The sequence below is a fragment of the Myxocyprinus asiaticus genome, chromosome 50 (assembly GCF_019703515.2).
Source record: "Myxocyprinus asiaticus isolate MX2 ecotype Aquarium Trade chromosome 50, UBuf_Myxa_2, whole genome shotgun sequence".
In the NCBI taxonomy this organism is placed as follows: Eukaryota; Metazoa; Chordata; class Actinopteri; order Cypriniformes; family Catostomidae; genus Myxocyprinus; species Myxocyprinus asiaticus.
The window spans coordinates 11,111,807-11,131,438 of NC_059393.1; the positions used below are offsets into that span (position 1 = coordinate 11,111,807).

General features: G+C 37.0%; 1 protein-coding gene across 1 annotated transcript; it reads left to right on the forward strand.

Moving 5' to 3' along the window:
- Positions 1 to 3,407: 3,407 nt before the first annotated feature.
- On the forward strand, positions 3,408 to 11,084 carry LOC127439034 (extracellular serine/threonine protein kinase FAM20C-like). Its single transcript, XM_051695049.1, has 10 exons — positions 3,408 to 3,787; positions 6,458 to 6,633; positions 6,769 to 6,847; positions 7,862 to 7,954; positions 8,501 to 8,616; positions 8,724 to 8,904; positions 10,026 to 10,135; positions 10,278 to 10,359; positions 10,474 to 10,533; positions 10,632 to 11,084. Exons 1-10 carry the CDS (start codon positions 3,408 to 3,410, stop codon positions 10,876 to 10,878), a joined length of 1,524 nt encoding a protein of 507 aa, XP_051551009.1. The 3' UTR covers positions 10,879 to 11,084.
- The last annotated feature ends 8,548 nt before the right edge of the window (positions 11,085 to 19,632 follow it).

The following is a 19,632-nucleotide window of genomic DNA, read 5'->3' on the forward strand; positions in this document are numbered from 1 at the left end:
CCACCCGGACTGAGGCGAATCACTATGTGACCATGAGGACTTAAAAAGCACATTGGGAATTAGGCATTCCAAATTGGGAGAAAAAAAAAGAAGAATATTTCAGCTCTGTAGGTCCTCACAATGCAAGTGAATGGGTGCCAAAATTTTTAAGCTCCAAAATGCACATAAACACAGCATAAAATTAGTACATAAAATTCCAGTGGATAAATCCATATCTTCTGAAGCAATATGATAGGTGTGAGTGAGAAACAGTTCAATATTTAAGTCCCTCTTCTTTTGTTTTTGATGATATGCATTCTTCGTGTGTATCGCCCCCTACTGGGTAGTGAGGAGAATATATGCAAAGCACAGACTTAAATATTGATCCTTTTCTCACCCATGTGCTTTTTGGAGATTCAAAATGTTGAAACCCATTCACTTGAATTGTGAAGAACTACGGAGCTGAAATATTCTTCTAAAAATATTTGGTTGTGTTCTGCAGAAAGAAAGAAAGCCATACACTTCTATGATGGCATGAGGGTGAGTAAATGATGAGAGAATTTTTATTTTTGGGTGAACTAACCCTTTAAATCTCATTTGCTCTTGCATACTTAAAAATCTGGCTTGTCCAGATGCACATGGTTTGACCATTTCACTTAAGAAGTATTAAAAAGAGCAGTGTGAAAATCAAGGCCGGATCTAAGGGAGGGCATTGCCCCTTTAGATTTTCCTACTGTGTTTTATTTCTGCCATCTCTCAAATATTCTCTGGCCACAGTCAATCATTTGGTCCGCAACACTTAATAAAAACTCTCAACAAGACTTCATGCGCACACCCACACTGTAAACAACATTGCATCTCCCTTTTGAACTATAAGTTCCATCTCAGAACTGTTACTTAACTCACACTGACGTAATGGTACAGGACATTAAGTATTTGCTGATTATCAAGGAAGGATCTTGTAGATCAACTGATGTGGTGTGGCTGTGACAACAACAAGCTCATGGGTTCAGTTCCCAGGGAATACACCTACTGATAAAAAATGTATACCTTGAATGCACTACAAGTCACTTTGGATAAAAGTGTCTGCCGAATAAATAAATGTGAGGATGTGTTCTTATGCATTTATGTGTTTATCTGTGGATCTACTGTGTAATCGGTGCCGTGAAGTCACATCAGAGACTTCCCCTCCTGATTGGTATCTCCATTTCTATCTGTTTCTGAAAGTTTAGCAAACCTGCTGATTTCATCACAGAAGCACCAGATTGTGTGAGGAGTAAGATTATTCATCCGCTGTGACACGATTAGATATGATGTTATTGTGGGTGCATGTATGTGTGACAGACGTGTTATTACACACATGCCAGTCTGTCGCTGGGTTGTCATGGTTTGGCGGTCCCTGTTAGTTTTACAGGGTGAGATTAGAAGGCCCTAAATGGTCCATCCATACTACCAGTCAAAAGTCCGGATACAATTGACTGAATTTATGCTTCTCATGTTCTTAAAAACATTTAGATCTAAACAAATACAAAATGATCCTACCAATGAATTTCTTTACAAAACAAATTATGTAATTATTATTTTTATTTTTTATGAATGAGTTGAGAACAGTGTTTGTTGTATTCTGATTACAAAGTAGGCCTTATAAGTTAATGTAAACAAATTACTTTTTTAGTAAAAAAAAAAGTAGTATAATGCATCACATTTTAAATTCTTGTGATCAGATTACAGTTATTAACTTACTCTAGGTAATTACTCTTAAAGGAATAGTCTGGGTTCTATACAAGTTAAGCTCATTCGACAGCATTTGTGGCATGAAGTTGATTACCACAAACATAAATTTCGACTCGTTCCTCCTTTTCTTTTAAAAAAGTAAAAATCGAGGTTACAGTGAGGCACTTACAATGGAAGTGAATGTGGCATATTTTTGGAGGATTTAAAGGCAGAAATGTGAAGCTTATAATTTTATAAAATCACTTAAATTAATTATCTTAAAACTTATATAATAAGGAATATTCCTTTAAGTGCATTACTTGGGTTACACATATTTCTGAAATAATATAATTTATGTAGGATACATGTAAAACATGAATTCTTATGTACATCTGTTTGGGTTTCTGTAACAGCTTAAGGATGTGTGACAATGAACGAGAGTTTATAGACATTATTTTGAATTCGTTGAGTGGAATTTTTTTTTTTTTCTGTGAAATGTGTTTTTAGAAGGTAATTTACAAGTAAGGTAATTAGCAATGTGATTACTATTTTCGACATCATAATCGATTACAATTTTAAAGAAGCAATTAGTAATCTGTAATCTTGGTAAAGGGTTTGAGTGTTAGGGTTAGGTATATCTAAAATATAAGATCATTTTGTTTTGTTTTTCCTTTTTTGGTACCAGCATAACATATAGTTCCATTTGTGTTATTTTATAGGTTTGATGAGTTCACTATTATTTTAAAATGTGGAAAATTGTAATAAGATTTGTCCAAAATATTTTCATGACAATCATTCAAGATGGCAAAATAGTAAGTTATTGTATGACTTGGCACCTACTAAAAAGGTTTATATACTTTTACATGAAATTTTAGCTAGCATCCTATCCAACACTTCATAAGGTTTAGGGTTTGAGTAAGGTGTTAGACTTCATGGTTAAGTATAGGTTTAACATTAAAATGTTAAATGTAGGAAAAATCATAATAACATTGTTTGCTGGTTTGCTTGTTTTTTCTATCTTTGGGAGTATGGGTCGTACGTTTCCGTAAAAGCCAACTTGTACAATTTCAGACAAATTCTCCGTCTTGTACTATTATTAGGAGTTGTCATGAGACTGGGTTGGTGTGGGCAAACCTTTGACTGGTAATCACTGCCATAATTACAGCACTGGATATTGTATGGGGAAAAGTTAATATGCTTCCATTTAGATCAGCCTAACCTGGCACCTCTCCTCTGTACTGTTGAGGGGGAGAGGGTGAGCAAACAGAGGAATAAAGGGCTAAAAGACAAACAAACTTTCTTTTTAGTCAGGACAGACTGAGCCGAAAGGCAGGAAAAGAGTGAAAACACGTTAAACTGCATGACGGGTATGTTTTTTGTGTATTCTTTAAAGCTGAAGTGTGTCATTATTCAATGTTTAAACATTTTCTCCTATCCTAGCTTAATATGCAGAGACAACTATGTAAGTAAACAAATTGTACATTGATTTCCCTAAAAAAAATATGCTCTCAAAATGTTGCTTTGTTTGTTTGAGTATCCCAACCAGCCTGACAGAGCAACACTGGCTCAACCAATGGCATGAGATCTGGGGCGGGGATATCTCTTTGTCCAACCAATGGAAAACATTGGTGACACTGCTGACATGGGTTCAATATACTGTAGTTTTGTTAACTTGGGGTTGAAACGAGTGCTCTTTCCCATTACATTTCAGTAAAATGAGAGTGTGTACACGCCGACGCTCACGGACCTTGCGTGTGTGGTTTTTCATTGTATTCCTGAGTCTGCACTTGCTCATCGTTTTACTGGTACTGTCCATGTACAATGCTTCCTGTGAGATCCATTTATACCCAGACACCCAGACGTCCATCAGCCTCTCTGTACAGAATACATCCACTTCAGCAAGCATGGCCGACACGACAGGAAGTGAAATTCAGGGAGTGGAAATGTGGGACGCAGTTACCGACCTTGCCAAACTGGAGGCTCTGTACTCCCACCTGTTGTATAATTTACCCACTCCACCTGTGCCTGATGGTGATTGGTTGCTGAAAGTTCGAACAAAGAGAAAGGAGGAAGCCCAGCACAGCTCACAGCAGTGGTGAGAGCATTATGACATCACTGTTATGATATCATTTTTGTTTGTCTGAATGTGGGTTTGTTCATTTTTATTATAAAATAGCAGGTTAAATAACTCATAAATGTAAATATTTAAGGTGCACTAAGTAACTTTTTTCCACTGTAAAAAGGTTTTACCCATAAAGACTAATATATATATATATACACACACACACACACACACACACACACTATATGGCCAAAAGTTTGTGGACACCCCCTTCTAATTAACGAATTTGGTTACATTAAATCCAGTAAAGAAAAATCTTAATGTTTCTTCATGTAATGGCTTGGGCTTTGTGTGCTTCCAAATCTGTGGCAACTGTTTGGGGATAGCCATTTTCTGTTCCAGCATGACAATGCCCCTTGAACAAAGTGAGGTCCATAAAGAAATGGTTTACTTTGTCTGGCATGGAAGAAATTGACTGACCTGCACAAAGCCCAGACCTGAACCCCACTGATCACTTTTGGGGTGAACTGGAACAGCAACTGTAAGTCAGGCCCCATCGACCAACATCAGTTCCTGACCTCACTGATAGCAAATCCCTGCAGCCATGTTACTACATACAGTATAGTGGAAAGCCTTCCCAAAAGAGTGGAAGCTGTTATTACAGCAAAGGGGGAAATTGATGCCAAAGGTTTTGAAATCAAATGTTCATCAAGCACATATGGTGTCCACAAACTTTTGGCCATATAGTGTGTGTGTGTATATATATATATATATATATATATATATATATAAATTACAATTACAATTACAATTTTAATAAACAATATTGGAAAAAAAATCAATTAAATTAATATGTTGATATTTTTAAGAAATATATTACAAGACATATATTATAATTCAGGATGTATGTAAAAAATATTTTTTATTATTTTATATATATTATTTTTGTTTTGTTTTTCATAATAAATGTGATTTTTTTAGTTATGAATATCAAAAGGTTTTCTTAGGGTTACTCCATTTGACCTGAAAAAAAAAAAAAAGATTATATTCATAAATCTTTTTAAATATTTCATACATTTTTAATAAACCTCAAACAGTCATGAGGGTCTAAACGGGTTCTCTCTGTTTTATGTTTTTTGGTCACATGTCAACGAAATGACTACCTGCATACTGGTTACACTGCCTGACTTTGATTTGGTGAACAAAAGTTTTACAAATATCAATAACATTTTAAATAAAATCAGTTACATTTTACTGCTTAATTTTTTTTTTCAAGAAATAACAATAAAAGATTATTCCAAACTAGTTATGCCAACAATTATTTTTCCAAAATGTCAGCTTTCAAAGAAATTTATTTATTTATTTTGTAAATAATAATAAAAAAATAAAAATAATAATGACACTGACGAAGGCAGACAGCTGAAACATTTGTACTATTTTTATCTCCTACTTGAACCTAATAAAAGTATTTTTAGAGTGCAGACCTTTTTTGCATTTTCATATTGATACATTGGTCTTAGCACCTAATTAGCAGGGAGAGCGCGGTGAGTGCTTTAAATAATTTACCCCACACATTTTTTATTTTAACATCCAAAATATGTATGTATGTACTATATATATGTATACTGGTGGCCAAAAGTTTTGAATAATGTACAGATGTTGCTGTTTCGGAAGGAAATTGGTACTTTTATTCATCAAAGTGGCATTCAACTGATCACCAAGTATAGTCAGGACATTACTGATGTAAAAAACAGCACCATCACTGTTTGAAAAAAAGTCATTTTTGATCAAATCTAGACAGACCCCATTTCCAGCAGCCATCACTCCAACACCTTATCCTTGAATAATCATGCTAAATTGCTAATTTGGTACTAGAAAATCACTTGCCATTATATCAAACACAGCTGAAAGCTATTTGGTTCGTTAAATGAAGCTTAACATTGTCTTTGTGTTTGTTTTTGAGTTGCAACATTATGCAATAGACTGGCATGTCTTCAGGTCAATATTAGGTCAAATATGGCAAAAAAAAAAATATGGCTTTCTCTAGAAACTTGTCAGTCAATCATTGTTTTGAGGAATGAAGGCTATACAATGCTTGAAATTGCCAAAAAAACTGAAGATTTCATATAAATGTGTACACTACAGTCTTCAAAGACAAAGGACAACTGGCTCTAACAAGGACAGAAAGAGATGTGGAAGGCCAGATGTACAACTAAACAAGAGGATAAGTACATCAGAGTCTCTAGTTTGAGAAATAGATGCCTCACATGTCCTCAGCTGACTGGAACTACTTGATTGGATCATGAAAGGTAGCCATAACATATACTGTATATGAGAATGACGCCAGGTAGGTGATGAGGTGTTGAAAAACTAAGAGAGACTGATGACATCAACCAAAAAGAAAATTAGTTTCAAACAGAGATTGTGCAAATTACTATGACTTTGGACAAAGTTTACGAAGATTATGGTGTTATTTTCCCATAAGCAGCTCAGTACTAGTTACTTTATCTCAGTATTTCCTCTATTGGACACTTTTGGCTGCGGAATACACTGAAAACATTTGCTTTGGCATGATGGTACATCCAGACCCATAGGTGTCAGTATAAAGTCCAAGAAACATAAACAAAAAAATTACTTATTTACCAATCAAAAGTCAAACTTGAGTAAATTTCATCCCAACTGTGAACATTATTCGCCCCACAGGCAGAGTGCCAAGGAGGATGGCTATGATCCTGTCCACTTAAACACCAGCTCTGATTCACATCCACCTTGGCTCCGTTTTCACCTTGGGATATCTCGCTGGCAGATGTATCAGCATAAAGACCCCAACCTGTCAACGCTGACTCAGCAACTGGCATCCTACCGAATCGTCAGTGCAGGTAGGTGACCTTATATTTTTGCAAAGCAAGGCCTTTGTATGAGAAAGAGAGAGAGAGAGAGGGTACTATTGTACAGTCTCTTAGGTGTTTTGCATAATCATTATGGTGAGCAGCTTTTTCTTTATTTTTTTGTAGTGCAGAAATCAGGTGGGACGCAGCTGAAGCTGGTGATGACGTTTCCTAATTATGGACAGGCTCTCTTTAAACCCAAGAAGTGAGTCCCAAACAGCAAAACAGCAAAGTGTTGTATATGTTGTTTATATGTGGATGTATAAATGTAGTTTAAAGGACTGCTTGATAGAGACATAATTGCATTATATTTTGGTTCCAAGTGAGACTAAAATGATAAATCTGAGTAAACGGGACCTTTTGACTTAAATTTCAATCTTACTATAAAAAAGCAATCATTGCTAAAATCATAATTTTAACATCAATATTTATACTGATTCATCCAGATCTCTTTAAAGGGATAGTTCACCCAAAAATGAAAATTCTCCCATCATTTACTCACTCTCATGCCATCCGAGATGTGTATGACTTTCTTTCTTCTGCAGAACGCAAATGTTTTAGAAGATTTTAGAAGAATATCTTAGCTCTGTAGGTCCATACAATGGAAGTAAATGGGTGCCAGAACTCTGAAGCTCCAAAATTCACATAAAGGAAACATAGAAGTAATCCAATGACTCCAGTGTTTAAATCTATGTCTTCAGAAGCGATATACTGTAATAGGTGTGGGTGAGAAACAGATCAAAATTATGTCCTTTTTTTTTACTGTAAATCTCCAGTTTCATTTTCACTTTTACATCTGAAAGTCACACGTGGATCCTGTTTAGTTTCACTTTCACATCTGAAAGTGAAAGTGGAGATTTAGTGTAAATAATGGCAATATATTGTTATTAAATATCTTCTGAAGATATGAATTTAAACACAGTCTTATGGATTACTTTTATGTTTCCTGTATGTGTTTTTTTTTTTTTTTTTTTTTTGAGCTACAAAGGTCTGATCACCATTCACTTGCATTGTATGGAACTACAGAGCTGAGATATTCTTCTAAAAGTATTTGTGTTCTGGTACACATCTGGGATGGCATGAGTGTGAGTACATGATAAGAGAAATGTCATGTTTGGGTGAACTGTCCCTTTAAGTTTAGAACAAGATGCAACAGAAAGGTTACACTGAAATAGCTCATATGTTTAAGCAATTCCAAATCATTCTCATTCCACTGAAGACAGGAACGGCATGAGGAAACCAATGTGAATCTGTATTATTTCTCCGACTTTGAGAGGCACAATGCTGAGATTGCAGCCTTTCACCTGGACAGGTACAGACTGTAGCTCAAATAGCACTTATATAAATTATAGTGATTAACACTTCAAATAAAAACTCAACATTTTAAATCAACACTAAATGCTTTGAATCACTTCTGATCTCTTCAACACTGAGCGATTTACATACAGTATTACCTACTTTGCATCAACACTTTAATCTTAAACACATACTACTGCCTTCTATTTAAAAAAAATAAAAATAGTTAATGAAACAGAATACATTATGCAATGATAAACGTGATTTCAGTCAGTAATATGCTACATTGTGATGTTTTTCATATGACCTCATTACGTGCATGTTTAATTCCGTGAGTGGTGTCAAACACATCATATTGGAAATAAATAGTTATTTTGCATATTTTTTCCCCATCCATTATTTGGTAAAATGTCTTAACTCTTCAAATTCAGATTAGTATTCCATATATACAGAAAATGTGCATACTATGTAGTACTGCACAAATAGTAGCATGCTATTTAAAGCCACAATCTTATGTGTGCAGTATGTAATAATTAACACTATTTCTCTCTTTCACAATAAGGATATTGGGTTTCAGGAGAATGCCTCCAGTGGTTGGGAGGCTCGTTAATGTAATTAAAGAGATCAAAGACATCACCACAGATCATAAACTGGTCACCACTTTTTTCACATCTCCAGGTTTGTCCTGCATGACTCTAACACCAGCGTACTTCTTTTAAAACATGGTGTTCTTTCTTCCTGTTCTACATGTCTTTGTATGTCACTTTGTCTTTGTCTTTCTGCAGTAGGGAATACATGTTTCTATGGCCAATGTTCCTATTACTGTTCCACTGAGCATGCTATCTGTGGGCGCCCCCACAAGATAGAGGGGTCTTTGGCTGCCATGCTGCCAGATCTGTCTTTGGCACCACGCCAATCCTGGAGGAGTCCCTGGAGACGCTCATACAGCCGGACCAAGCAGGCTGTGTGGGTGGACTGAGTGTTTGTGTTATCTAATGTCTGGGTTTGGCTATATAGCATATTTATTGGGCTATATACTGTAATATTAGCAGGCAAACTGTGGGGACTCAAACTGCAAAACAGTATATGACTTGATTGGTGAACTACACTAGAACAGTAGTTCTCAACTGGTGGGCCTTGAAATCAATGATAACTGCAAATATTAGGGCTGTCAATTGATTTCATTTTTTAATCTCATTAAATACACGATATGCAGATTAATTAATCAAATAATCGCATATACCAATATTTTCTGAAAGTGCTCCTAAATAAAGGTAATTCAATGCATAATCACAATAATTATACATATATAATATAACAATTAATTTAATTCAAAGACATAACTTTGTAGCAGACGAGTAAAGCATTGAATAAACAATAAATTAAATAAATTAATAAAATGGCTTTAGAAGTCAATATAGTGTTTGTTTAATTTCCGTTTCTTTAAACATAATCTTATCGCTGGCCTACAGTGCACAGCTTTCCATATTACAATCTGTCCAAGGTAGATGTTCTCATGGGAAATGGACACTTTTGGTGGGTCAGTCATGTTTCACTGGTTTTCAGCGTTTTTAAGATGCTGTGATCAGTTGTCAGTTTGTTGTCTGTACAGCTGTGCATTACCTGTAATGCTGTAGCTGCACTTACTACCCCCTGCTGACTGAGACTCACAAAAACATGAACAATTCCTTATTATGGTGGTGATTAATAGCCTTAATATTTGTATGTGTTATTTTTAACACTGAACTAACTTGTTAAATCAACAGCCTTACAAACAATTAAATCTAGCTGAAATAATGTTAATGTAGGTATAACATAGGCTAATGATAGGATGTTGATCTTGGCGGACTACATATACTACACTGCTGCTGCAGAGCAAGTACAGAGACTTGTATGTATATCTGTGTCCCGAAGCAAAACCAGTAGAGAACCACTGCACTATTGTTGTATTCCATCAGAACCCAAATGTTCAAAGACTACATAGAGTTAAGCTAGGCAACAGAAGTGTCGAAGATACCTCTGTCATAGTAATATTTTACATATTTGTGGAATCCAAAGTAAAACATTGATGATTATGTGTGTGGCAGGTGGGAAACTAACTCAGACTACTGTGACTCAGTAAAAACATCTCCTCCCTATGATCGAGGCACTCGACTGGTGGACCTGATAGACATGAGCATACTGGACTTCCTCATGAGTGAGTCATAGTGATTAAATCATATCAGATAAACCAAGGGGGAACAAAAAGTACCACTGTATTATTCAGTGGTATAGTCAGTACCACCATGTCAGTGGTACATCTTTCTGCTTTCCTGATACTCACCATCTATCTCCCTAAGGTAACATGGATAGGCATCACTATGAAACATTTGAGAAATTTGGCAACGATACATTTCTCATACACTTAGACAATGGAAGAGCGTGAGTATTGAGAATCAATAGTTGATTTGTAAAAGTCCAATCTCTGGGAAGAAGTTTTCAGATTTGGTATTGTTTGTTTTATTGGACCATGTGCAACCAATCTGTGTGTTGTAGGTTTGGACGTCATTCTAAAGACGAACCCTCCATACTGGCTCCTCTTGTGCAGTGCTGCAGGTAGACCAAACATCAGTTCAAGTAAAACTATGAACCATTCCTTTAAGAGTGCTTGCCCTTGAAAAGAGACATTCCCATTTCCTCTCTCTATCTCTCAGGGTCCGCCGTTCCACTTTGCTTCGTTTACGTCTGCTCTCCCTCCCTCCGTATCGGTTGAGTGATGTCATGCGTGCATCATTGTCTCAGGACCCCCTTGCAATGGTGGCCCCTCTCCTCACTGAGCTGCATCTCTCAGCTCTAGACCGTCGCCTAGCAACAGTCATTCAAACCATCCAGGACTGTCTACAGCAGCATCAACATCACAGTGATGTCATATATGATGACATCACTGACTACTCTGGATAAGACACAATGGACCAGTCAAATGTTCTTTTTTTTTTTTTTTAGAAAAGTGACTGGCTATTTGGTATGACAATAATCTAAATATATGCCCTGCTGGTATAACCAGGATGTAAACACTCAATATTTCCTTCTACAAATACATATATTGTCTAATTGAAAAATTGAAGTAAAATGAACATCAACTGCAATGAATGACCTAAGTATAAAGTAGCTAATCCGCAAAGTAGATCATTTTAATTGGTGACTAGTTAATGTTAAGGGTAAGGGTCTTGTGATGACCAAAATAAAGGAATGAAATGCAAATGGTTGCCATGTCTCATAATGTAATGAAGCAGATAAAGGCAAAAAAGCCTTACTGAAACTATATTCTGTCAACTGTTGGGGTAACGTCAAGTTTTGGCTTGTTAGCATGGTTCAGTTAGCCCATGCTAGATGCACATTAACTACAACATTATGGGGCAAAAAACATCTTTCTCCATTGAGATCATATCAAAAGTAGAATATTATTTATTTATTTATTTGTTAGGTACATACAATATTTCCTTATAATAGATTAGTAGATAGTTGGCCAATGGCTGTTTTTTTCTTGGAACATACTCTACATTCTCTAAAAGTTTTATTTTATAAAACACACACAAGCTGCTGTTGCCCAACAAGTTGCAGTAAAGTGGAGTTTTTTTAATCCTTCAAATTAGCTACAAAAAAGGAAGGAAATACTTTAAATTCAGTAGATTATCACAATTTAAAAATTGACAGCACTTTCACAACCCACTTCAAATTCAGATAACTCTATAACCACCTGTAGGTATACATGATCTTTGAATTAAACATTCGTTTTATGAAACATCAAATTTGAATTAAATTTTAAGGCACATTTCAGTTTGTTATTGTAATCATGATTTTTATGACCCAAAAGCCAAATATATATATATATATATATATATATATATATATATATATATTTATTATTTCTTTTTTTTCTGGACATTTTTTTCTGGACATTTTGTTTTGTGCCTTGTATTATTTATGCCAAGTAAAAGCATGAACGAAGTCCATACTCATACCACTGATTCTACTGCTATACATTCCAGGTAAGATCATTATTGTGTAATGAATTTACATTTATCATCTCATTCAAATGAATTCCAACAAAGATAAATAGCTTGATTAATTTCAGTTGAGTGAAATAAAGTATGTGAGTTTGTGAAAATGTGCTCTCATTGTGACTCACTTAGTTTGTTGTGAGGTAGTTTAGGGGTCTTAAACTTTTTTCCTGGCCAAGGACCTCTTGGTGGATTGAGAGACAGTGCAGGGACGCCCTGCTACACAAGGCAGCCTAGCCTATAGCATCATATGTATAGTAACATATTAATGTATTTATAAATTTGGTTATGATGCTTACAGTACATTGGAGAGCCATTAAAATAATCATTATTGATTTCATCAGTGCTAAAAAAATTATTTAGACAGGCTACCATCTAGTCGACAGAAATATTTAAGCTAAGTTGAAAGCTGCACTTTAGAGAAAGTAAAAAGTTACACTACAAGTTACACGTCAAAAGTAGCTTGCTACATTTAAGCTACTTAGCATCTAAAAGACTTATTCATATGATGTTTATCAAAGCCATGGTACAGTATAGTATAGTGCAATGCCATATACAAGTACAGTACACATTATGGTGCAATATAAAATATATGTGCATGTAAAAAAATAATAATAGTGTTAATTTAGAGTGATTAAATATAAAAACATAATATGTTAAAAAAAATTATGCAGTTATTCATGTCTGCATGAATATTCAACTGCATGTAAATTCGTAACAAAAGTATTTTCCCAGAGCAATTCAAGCTTGGAAATACGTTTAACTTTGTGTTTTTATGAGCCGTGTCAGCGGGGACAGTCAGTGCGCCACAGCAAACCTCTCAAGCATGCAGCCACAGAATGAGAGCCAGTTTGAAAAGTGTGAAAATTATTGAATTTTATTCTTATTCAGGCTCTCTTACTTTGGACCTGTGGCCTGTGACCTGTAATGAACAGAATATTTGTTTTTTGATGGGGAATGTAAGCGTAAGCGTAGTTCTAGCGGGAGACACACAGCTGTACATCATCACGCCATTATCTAGTTAGATTCTAGCCAATCATACATCAGCCATTGCTTTAAAATCCTGCTCTCAATTTACCTCTTTGCTGTTTCAGTGTGCCAACATGACAATTAATTCTATAGCTTACTACATCCGACGTTGAGTCAGCTTCGCTTCCCGATGAGCTAATATCCAGCTCTGGACATGGATTTAGTCATTTGCTCCACCCCCCAACGATGCTGCCGCTCCATCTCCACCTTCTGCCCCCCATCAAACCCACGGGGAGTAAATGATCAGCAAATCTGGATCTTCATCCAGCTCTCAGTCACGTAGGAGACCTCCCTCAGTCGTGCCACCACATCTACCGCAGTCGGAATGCACAACCCATTGCTGGAAGGCACGCACTCCTCGCCAAGTCCGTCGAAATCATTGCCTCAAGGCAGCAGCTGATCCCCATAAGAAATACGCTAAGTTCTTAATCATATTCATCAAATGCATTTAGAGGATGATTTATGGGTCTTAGGCTTTCTGCTGACATTGTTGCCTGTTCATCATAACCCTCATCTGCATCAATATAAAATTCAAGGTGCAATATTTAATTTCAATATGGCATTTGGCTCTCATAGTTCATGGCAGGCGATCACGTGTTTCACGGAGTAACGGCCACACCATGTGGGAAACTGAGTTAAGGTTCACAATGCGTGATTCATTCACCGTGTTGCATGCCCGAGTGTACCCCTATCGGGGAATCAAGATCAATCATTTGCCAGCGAGGACCAACAGAAACGTGTTTTGGTGGAGGTAAGACTTGTCAGAGGAGCAGTGACCTGACTGAAATTCCAAATTAACCTGTGTTAGAAATTGACAAACCCCAGAAACCGCTGGACCGCCTTACGGGAATCTGGGGTATGCCAAACAGCAACTGCTGTAACACTCGCCTGATGTGCTGGACATGGTCATGCATATTTTGGGAGAAGATCAAAATGTTGAGGTAGACATACACAAACCAATTGACCATGTCACGAAGCACGTCATTAACGAGTGCCTGAAAGACGGCCAGTGCATTGGAAAGGCCGAAGGGCATGACCAAATATTGAAAATGCCCTGCCGGGGTGTTAAAGGCTATCTTCCATTCATCCCCATCCATGATCCAGACAAGGTGATAAGCATTACGAAGCTCCCTGCAAGAGTTTGAAGGCTGAAGACATCAATTGCAAAGGATAGCCATTCTTTATCGTGATGTCATTCATCTCCAGATAATCTATGCAGGGATGCAAAGAGCCTTTCTTCCCCACAAAGAAGAACCCTGCCCCAGCCAGAGAAGAAGAGGGACGAATTATGCCGGCTGCTAGAGAATCACCAATATACTTGTCCATGGCCTCCCTCTTAGGAGCAGAGAGCGAGTACAGATGACCCCACTTGATTGTTCCAACCGCATGATGCAGCAAGGGTGCGGAACTCAATGGAGTAGTCAGAGACAGTCCGATTACCTTGATGAAGATCCAAAAGCACCCTCACTGCCTCTTTCCCAGTGGCACCTTGGTCAAACACCTTGCGAAGTTCTTTGGAGAATATGCGGAAGGAAGAGCAGCATGGATGTTTATTATCCCACACAGCGGTACTCCACTCACGAGCTCTACCAGTTAGCAGGGTAATAACATATGCCACATTTCCTCAATGGCGTGACTGGAGGCTGTGAGTTGATCCTGATGACGACCAAGGAGTGCCCCCTGCTGCGAGATAGCCGTGTGTAGTTGTAGGGCCTTGGCCCACTTAAAATGGCAGCAGAGACCGCATGGCCCTTTGTTCTATGGTCAAAAGGAGAGACATTGAACTCAGTTTCCCAAGGTCCTTCACAAATTCACAACTGGATGCGAAGTCCCGCCCATGGACCCAGGCTTAAACGCCATTGGTCGAGTGGCCTACGACCGATGACGTCATCTCGTCAACAAAACCCGTGGACAGATGAATTTCGCTCTCTCTGTGCTAAGCTCTGCCTGGCTCTAAAGGGACATCTGTACTGTGCACGTACTGAAGGAGTTTTCCCTCCGTTTGGACTGAGAACAAAGAGACCACGTTTTTCTAACCTCGCCATTTGGCCACGGTAGAGTAAGATTAACTTAGCTTTGTTCAAGTCTTATAGTATACTTATATCAACCGGTTCAGTTTCACTGTAAAGCAACAGTGAATTTATTTTGAAAAACGGAAAGGCGACCAGTTTCCCTTCTCCCTCTTTTTCATTCAACGTTGACTATCTGCATTCTTCCCCACTGCTGGATCCGAAGAATAAAGCAGAGACGCGTCTTAACGCTGACGAGCGTAAGACAAGGAACCATCCTGACCGTTTCTCCAGACCGCTCAATGCAACAGGAATTCCAACGGACAAACCTACTGAAATCACACAGGATTTCCCAAGTAAGGCTTGATATCTGGGCAGATTTAGTTTAGAAACTGTGATTTTTCTTGTGAATCTAAATCATATTTTTGATTCTAAATGCTGATGTTTTGAATATATATATATATTTGTATGTTAAACTCTGCTCGCTGTTTCAAGTGGGGATATTTGTTTTAGTTTCTTTTGGGGTTACGTTTGTTTTGTTGAGTGATTTGAATTAGTAATTCAGTCCCGCTGTTACGAGCGGTTACCCTTAACTAAACTGCATGCATTCTTCCTCGTTCCCGCTCGCTCTCACTCTCTCTCTCTCTCTCATTGATATTCATTGAGTGAGCGGCGCCTCAGTTCGTGTTCGACTCAGGCTGGTGAACCAAATTCTCCCGCCTGTTTCGTCAGTTCCTTTGTGTGTCCGCTCATTTCCATTCGCACATGGGATCAGCTCCATTTTGGACTTAACCCTCCATTCTGAACCTGATCCTCCATTTTTTTTATTCCTTTGTTACCACACCTGGACACACACACACACACACACACACACACACACACACACACACACACACACACACACACACACTATCATATAGCTCCACTGTTATCTTAGGATATCATTGATTTTATTTTTGGATTATATTCAGATAGTATTGGCTGTGTTCACTGGCTGGCCACCAAATTCTCCCGCCTGTTCCGTCAGTCCCTTAGTGTGTCCACTCATTTCCACCCGCACGTGGTATTAGCTCCATTTTGGATTTAACCCTCCATTTTGAACCTGATCCTCCATTTTGATTCCTTGGTTACCACACCGGGACACACACACACACACACACACACACTAGCATATAGCTCCACTGTTAGCTTAGGATATCATTGATTTTAACTGGATTATATTCGGATAGTATTGGCTGTGTTCACTACTGCTTGTTTATAATAAATCTTGTTATATTATAAGTACTCCTGTTTGTTTTTGTTTGAATGTTGTGTTGAAGCCAACCTCTGCCACGTAAAGAACTCCCAAGTTACCTCAGAGTACTATTATGTTGTTGGTATTAGAAACTAACTGTAACTAGATTACTGTTGGATTTGTGTATCAAAATAATTGAACTAGGTTTCCCCTTTGATTATTTTGATTAACAACTAAGATACTCAACTTACAGGGTAGATTTTATTCTATGAGACTCAGTCAGTAACTTGCTATCATTTTTCTCTTTTCAAAGAGTGGTGCCCCGAGAATAGAGTTTAATGAATTAAATTCTATTTAATTACTATTTAGCTATTTGATTATTCCATAATTAATAACAATTAATTATCAATTATTTCTGATAGTAGAACTGATTTAAACAACCAGTAGCACCTACATAGTGACGTTCCCTCTGCTAGGTCCATGGTTGGCCAGATTGTTCCGTTACATGATGTTTAAGGAAGGACCCAAATGCAGAGGGAATAAAATGAATGAGTCTACTTGAATACACAGAGATAAATGCAGAGATGGAATAATGAGCAGGAATTCCCTGCACAGGTTGCAGAGCGCTGAGGTGATGTGAATGATGGATGAGCAGGCGGCGATGAACCAGCATGGGGCACCCAGGCAGAGAATGGCAGAGAAGTGATCAACGGTGAAAACAGGGTAAGTAATCCACAGGCAAAAAATTGTTAGGAATCAAGCAGTCCAGGTTAGTAATCCACAGTATGTATATCCAGAGAGCAAAATTCAGCCAGGAGTAATCCACACAGGAACAGAACTGGGAGAGAGGAAAAAACAAATCAAGACAGACAAGGAGGCAAGACTGCATAGACAGGATGCACTATAACAATCTGGTGACTAACACCACACACAAGGGAGAATATATCGGCAGGGTAAATAGGGAACAGGTGTGGGTGATTGCCCCATGAGCGGTGTGAATGAGCATCTCCAAGGAAACGCAAATCACGCCGGCCACCAGGCAGAGGAAAACACACGAAGAGAACGAAAACATGGAGACGCACAGAAATAAACTGGCAACCCAACAGAGACCATGACAACAGTAAAAAAGTCTCCCATAGGGAAGCTTAAACCTGATGTAATTTCTGCACAACCAAACGTAATTGCAAACAAAACAACAACAACAATAACAACAACAAAAAACAACAACATAGTTTTCAAAACAGCTTTCTGAATAAACACCCCATTTACCATTGATAAAGCAAACAGATAGTCCTGCCTCTAACTCACGCCATTGGTCGAGCCAATGTTATCTCTCTAGAGACAGGTTGCTCAAAACAAACAAAGGAATTTTCATAGTGCAACAGAGACACAGAATTTGCAGTTCTGAAGAAAATTAACCTATGGATGGCTTACTTATTGCTGTCTCTGCATATTAAGCTAGGATAGGAGAACATAATTTAACAATGAAATAATATATTTCAGTTTTAATGAATGCTATTTAGTCTGAGACAACATCGTCTTGCAATAGTGGTAATAGTAATAAGATACAGAGCTGCGCACACAGACTACAACACTTGGTGCTCAAAACACAGTGACCATGATAATTATGTTTTGGGTAATTTTGAGTAGAAAATGAACTTCAGACTGCACAAAACAAGAAGTTACCAAACGTAATGACAAAATTAACAATAAAGACAATGTAAATAAACTCACAAAAAGCAAACCATTCAAGCTCATTAATTATTCAAGCCCAGTGCATGCTGGAAACTACAGTAAAATTTACTTATTTTATTTACCAGTGAAATTTACTAAAATTTGCAAATAAATGTTGTAATAAATGACAGTTTTCTACTTTAGGATTGATACATGATGACACATTGCAAAGAAAAGAAACAATCATAAATAATATTTTATAAGTTAGCGCATTATTTTTTATGTTTAAATGTAACTGTGACGAGGCAGGCGAGGAACGAGGATCTAAATGCAGCTTTAATATAAACAAAAGATAAAAAAAAGTACTCAGAATAAAACAAAACAAAAACATGTGAAGACTGACAAACTAACCAGGGGAAACAAGGGCTTAACTACACAAGGGAAAACAAGGAACACCTGGGGAAACAATCAGGGTGAACCAATCATGAAATAAAACTACAAAGGACTACAAAACTAACACAGGAAACAGGAACGGGGAACTAAACAAGAATTTCAACATAAAAGTCTAGACAAAAACAGGAAATACATGACAGTAACATTTACTTAATATTTTCAAGTTCACGCTTTAACTCATTCAGTGTAGAAGTACTTAATCTTTTCTTCTATATTTACTTCACCACAAAATTGTTTTTTTTTCAATGTAGGTAGCCTAAATGTGATCCTGTAGATAGTCTTTATTTCATGATATTTAAAGGTTAAAGTGTCAGTTTCCTGAAGACCAGTGTGTTATTGTAATGAACATTTAAGTATGTGAAAGACATAATGAATGTGTGTGTGTGTCTGTTCTTTTTCAAAGAAAGTTAACGTTTTGTGTCTTTTGTGTCAGATTAAATAAAGAAGTGAATACATGGACGTTAATTGACTCTTCACTAAGCCTCGCCTTAAAAGCACTTCTGACCAATCCTGCAATTGTTGCCCTGCTAACATATTAGTTGCAACATTAGACTTGTACTATACCTCTTAGATTATAATCACTATGTCAATTCTGATGCACTTATTTTATTTCTGGACTTTTATAAGCCATGTTTAAATGTTTTTTTGTTTCAGAAGTAAGTTTGTTCGAATTGTTAGAATGTTTAATGATGGTATTAATAGCTCAGGTATATTACAGTCCAATACTTATTTTTTATAAACAGGGGTGTAAGACAAGGTTGCCCAATTTTCCCATTTTTGTTTTTGTTAGCAGTTGAAATTCTGTCGATAGTGCAGAATTCTAATATCTGTGGTATTTCATTATTTGGCAGAGAAATAAAAATTTCACAATTGGCTGATGATACAACTTTATTTTTGAAAGATACAAACCAAATTACCCCAATTCCAAAAAAGTTGGGACAGTATGAAAAATGCAAAAACAAAAATGAGTGATTTGTAAATTATAATCACACTTTGCTGTATTGAAAGCTCACAAATACACATTTTATGATGTTTTACCTTATGAAATATAATTGTTTTTTTGTTTTTTTTTAATGTACAGTAATTTCAAATCAGATGATTGCAACACGCTCCATAAAGTTGGGACAGTCGAGTGTTTATCACTGTGAAACAACACCATTTCTTCTAGTAACACTTATTAAGCATTTAGGCACTGAAGACACAAGTTTGTTAAGTTTAGAAAGTGGAATTTTCCCCCATTCATCCATTATGCAGG